General features: G+C 41.8%; 1 protein-coding gene across 2 annotated transcripts in view; it reads left to right on the top strand.

The window, feature by feature from the left end:
* The window catches only part of mpp2b (MAGUK p55 scaffold protein 2b), a 37,657-nt gene that overhangs the window by 28,107 nt on the left and 4,935 nt on the right, over nt 1-4,615 (top strand). For both annotated transcript variants that reach the window (XM_032502154.1, XM_032502153.1), the window contains 3 exons: nt 64-216; nt 543-698; nt 2,015-2,242. In XM_032502154.1, coding sequence (XP_032358045.1) covers nt 64-216; nt 543-698; nt 2,015-2,242 — 537 coding nt within the window. The remainder of the gene's footprint in view (nt 1-63; nt 217-542; nt 699-2,014; nt 2,243-4,615) is intronic.

Genomic DNA, 4,615 nt, shown 5'->3' on the forward strand with positions numbered 1-4,615 from the left:
ATATATATATATATATGAGGAAAGGCTATCAGTAACATCTGTGTTTTATTCGTTAAATCCCAGGCCCATGAGCAGTTTGAGGAACCCAAGCTGGAGGCTGTGAGGGAGAACAACGTGGAGCTGGTCCAGGACATCCTCAAGGAGCTCAACCCACTTACAAACAGGAGCCAGGCCGCCGACGAGCTGGTCCGAATCCTGAAGGAGCCTCACTTCCAGGTCTTGCATTTCACAGCCAACCATAGCTTTAATTAACAGGCACTCAGGCTAAACCTTTGATTACTTTTACTTAGGTGATGTTCACGCCTAATGATGCATGTTGTGCTCACATGGATTAAATTGATTCAGATCTACAGGATGCGTTTATGTGGTGCAGTCTATTACGCGCAGTCTATATGGTGTCTGACAATGGCTCTGCACAGACCAGAGCGTAAAGACCTGATTTTTTGCAGCATAGCATGATTCTTTTATCATCTCACGTGTGCAATACACCTATTTGTCATTGTCATCATCAGTGTTTGTCACCATGCTGTTCTTTCTCACAGTCCCTTCTAGAGACCCATGATTCTGTGGCGTCCAAAAACTACGAGACACCCCCCCCCAGCCCATGTTCCTTCATGGATGCAGCTCTTAACAACCAGCCCGTCCCCCCAGACGCAGTCAGGATGGTGGGCATCCGAAAGGTGTCGGGCGAGCACCTGGTAAGTTTGCTCAGTTAAAGCGTAACTTTGGCCAAAATGCAACCTGGGGTCTTTTTGTGAATGTACCCGAGTCAAACTTTTGTTTAAAAGCATAATTAGGACAGAAGCGCTAATTTTAATATGTACCGTATTATCGTTTTTTTGGCAAATGGCCTTTTGAATGGGAGTGCTAGGGGCACTTCTATGATCACATCAAAACCACTATTTTTAAAACACCATGAAGGCTTGACACACCATGAAACTTTGCTCCAAGCATCACCAGGGGCTCGACTCATGAACGCAAGCATTGAGAACATTGTTTATGTAAACAGTTTACTAAAAAGAAAGGTTTTGAACAACTTACTTAGCTGTTGTTTCTGCTCGCAGCCAAAAAGTGTCGATCTTCGGTTGTAAATGAATGGACTCCATAGGAGGAAATGTCATTATTATGAGGCTCCTTTTTCAACTACAAGGTCAATATTGTTTTTCACTAACGACAATGCATTTATAAAAAAATATCCATTCATTTATATGGAACTAAGTTTTCAGAGCTTTCCATCTTTACTCTCCTCCCTCGACTATTTCTGATTTGCTAGATGGACAGCGACCGGAAAAACCAACAGCTACAACGAATCATAGAAGTGCCCCCTAATGTGATAAATCTTAAAAGTAACAATTCTGTCCTAATTATGCTTTTAAATGACAGTTTGATTTAGGTACATTCACAAAATGACCATAGGTTGCATTTTAGCGAAAAGTTTGCTTTAAGGAACAACCCATTGTAATCAGCAAGGCAGGAAAGGACGCTCCTGTAAATTGGGAACAGATTAAACTCCTCAATAAATTGTGTGATTTGTGTTTTTGGAGCAGCACATGCACTCAGTATAATGAGATATTTTTGTAGCATTGTTAAAAGATAAGCAAGTCAGATTTATACTACCTTGTAGCACAACATAGGGGAGCTGTATCTGCAGCATCTTGACATGTTGATTAATTCCAAGGCCTCAGTTGTAACTTTGTCAAATGCTCCATTATCTTCCTTTCTACCCACACACTGTGGAGTCACTCATAGGCTTCTGAAGCATCATTTTAGGCCTAAATATCTTCTTAGTGGAACAGTTATAACAGTTTTTTGCAGCCAGAATCTGGTGGCCATTACAGTCATTGCAGCTTAAGATGTTGCTTGTTCACAACACTCACCTTTACCTCCACCTACTTGCCTCTTAAACTGCTGAGCAACGTAGAACATTGCCAGATTTACTGAAATAGGAGTTCAGATTTGTGTTTGTGTGAAATACATTTTCTGTTTTTTCACGTGCGTGCATGCGTTCGTGTAGGGTGTGACGTTTCGAGTGGAGAGCGGCGAGCTGGTGATTGCCAGGATCCTCCACGGTGGCATGATTGACCAGCAAGGTCTGCTCCATGTGGGGGACATCATCAAGGAGGTGAATGGCAAGGAGGTGGGCAACGACCCCAAAGTGCTCCAGGAGATGCTGAAGGAGGCAAGCGGCAGCGTGGTGTTGAAGATCCTGCCCAGCTACCAGGAGCCACACACACCAAGACAGGTCAGCTTCATATTGCACGTCACATTTGCACCGTTAGACAGTGTTGCAACTTAAGCCAACCACCCGGCCAATAATAATTATTGGAACAAAAGATACTCAAATGTATAAAAATCTGTTTGTGACAATGGACGCATACAGGTTATTTCCCTTTTGTGATCGTTTAGGAGAGTTACCGCAACTCCTTGTGTTTGAAATGTCTTTGTGATCTTCCTCATTGAATCTCACACTCTTTCAAAGTAAAACACATTTTTGATCGCCCATCCTAAAATAGATATTGTACAAAAAGTTCTGTGAAATTAGTTTGAAAGGATACTGTCATTTTCATCAGTCCAGTGCCAACCACTGTCCTACCTGTCATTCTCGCTGCTGCCAATAACCTTGTATGCTGTGCCAAGAATCATGGATCTGATTCTATTGCGGGACACTGAAGATGACATTGCTTTTTAGTTTTGTCACTTATCCAAATGTAGAGTAATTTTCTGCTCATACATAATGGATCAATAATTGAAGTTTTCAAGAACAAGAAAGGAAATGAGGGATGCCACAGACAGCTCATGACACTGCAGTCCTTGTCCTTTTCATTTTGTCCTCTCTGTCCATGGTTGAAAAGTTTACATGAGAAGGTTTGCTCCTCTGGCTTCTAAGAGCCAGAGGAGGCTAATCACACTGACAATGTGACCCATTTTAGAGTGAGGGGAACTAGAAGGGTTATGCTGGTTGGTGATGGTGATATAGCACATCGGAGGATGCAGTACATGCAGCTCGAGATGTGTTGGGTACAAGGCTCTGTGACAGATTGGTCTCAGCAGTAAAGAAGAGGAACACTAGAGCTTGAAGAAGCCGTGCCAAATGAATTCCTTACACTAGACGAAAATATACTAGAACATAATTTACAGGAAAAAGATCAAGAGAGGGTTCATTTGCTTAGGATCATCAGCACATAACTACATGTATTTGAAGCATATTATTGAAAAGTGTTTTCCACTGGATGAGAATGGATTTTTAGCCCATGGTCAGACCACCACTTTGTCCTGGCTAAAACATCGCTTTGGGATGGATTACCATGACATTTTGTACAGACATCTACAGGACATAGAGGATGTTTCCTACTGACTTTGGTGATCCCTTGACTTTTCTTCTTGCACCAGCTAGGTTGACATTTGTGGTTTTGAGTGAAAATGTCTAAAAAAAAAACTGTTGGGAAACCGCTTTGCGCTGGCTGTGCCATTGTTTTCCAATGGGGATAGCAGAGGAGACAACTCGGAGGAAGCACTACCCGAGGCGTGGCACACCACTCAAAATTGCCATTGAGCACTGCTCTCAAAGTTAAAATTATATCAACTTTGACATTGTTGCTGCTGAACTATCTATGCGCAACTATGAAAGGAGGTTGCCTAAATAAGTTACGACATTTACCTGAACTGTGGTTTACTTTGCCTCTGTGTGCACAATGCTCTGTGCACTACCTTTGTAATTTCACTACATTGTAATTTCCCCTTGCGGGACTAATAAAGTATATAATATGATTATTATTACCTTACGTTTTCACCTCTGATCATATGTAGGCAGCTTTAGTGTTGTTCTTTTGGCTTTAAATTAGCCAAGATTAGATAATTCCCCCAGTCTGTCAAAGAACTGTGTAATCTTTTCATGAAAACTATACCAGGACTGGAATTGGCAGGTTTATGTATGACAGCAACTATATAGTAATTTTAAAAAGCTGTTTTTTCCCACTCTTCTGTGGAAATTGAGGGCAGCAGCCATTTCTTAGGGTTATTCACAGTAAAGAGTCTCTTGAGTCTGAGTCATTGCTCTTTCGAACATTTCTAAAGGTACATACTTTTTCCTGTAAGAAGACATTTCTACAGTTCCATAAGACCTTCACTTTGTGAAATCAGTGTACAAGTGTTTAGTTTTCCTTTGTTGTGGCACCAGCTACAGATATTAAAGTGCCTGCTTGAACATTTAATATCGGCTATCAGTCAGAGATATTAAAGAATGATTTGGCTGTGCTCACACAGTGAAGTGCTGTGTAGGTGGATAAATTGCGACGATTAGAGTTGTTCCAAAAAGTTCTTGCTGAATGTAATCCAGCTGCCTGTGTTTCATGCCTTAAGCTTTGCATCGCATGGTGACTAAACTCATCTGACAGCTCCCCTTAGCCAATTGAGAGTGTGTATGTGTGTTTGTGTGTGTCGAATGTGTGCTTACAGGGGAATGAGACACACAAACAGTACAGTAAGGGCTGGCAACCTGTTTTTATTTCAATGCATCAGTTCAGTATGAGAAAAGGCGTCAAGTGCAAGGGGGGGATGGGATGGTTACCATGGCTACAGATTTTGTCTCTCTCTCTCTCTCTCTCTCTCTCTCTCT

This window comes from Etheostoma spectabile, chromosome 21 (assembly GCF_008692095.1).
Source record: "Etheostoma spectabile isolate EspeVRDwgs_2016 chromosome 21, UIUC_Espe_1.0, whole genome shotgun sequence".
Classification (NCBI taxonomy): Eukaryota; Metazoa; Chordata; class Actinopteri; order Perciformes; family Percidae; genus Etheostoma; species Etheostoma spectabile.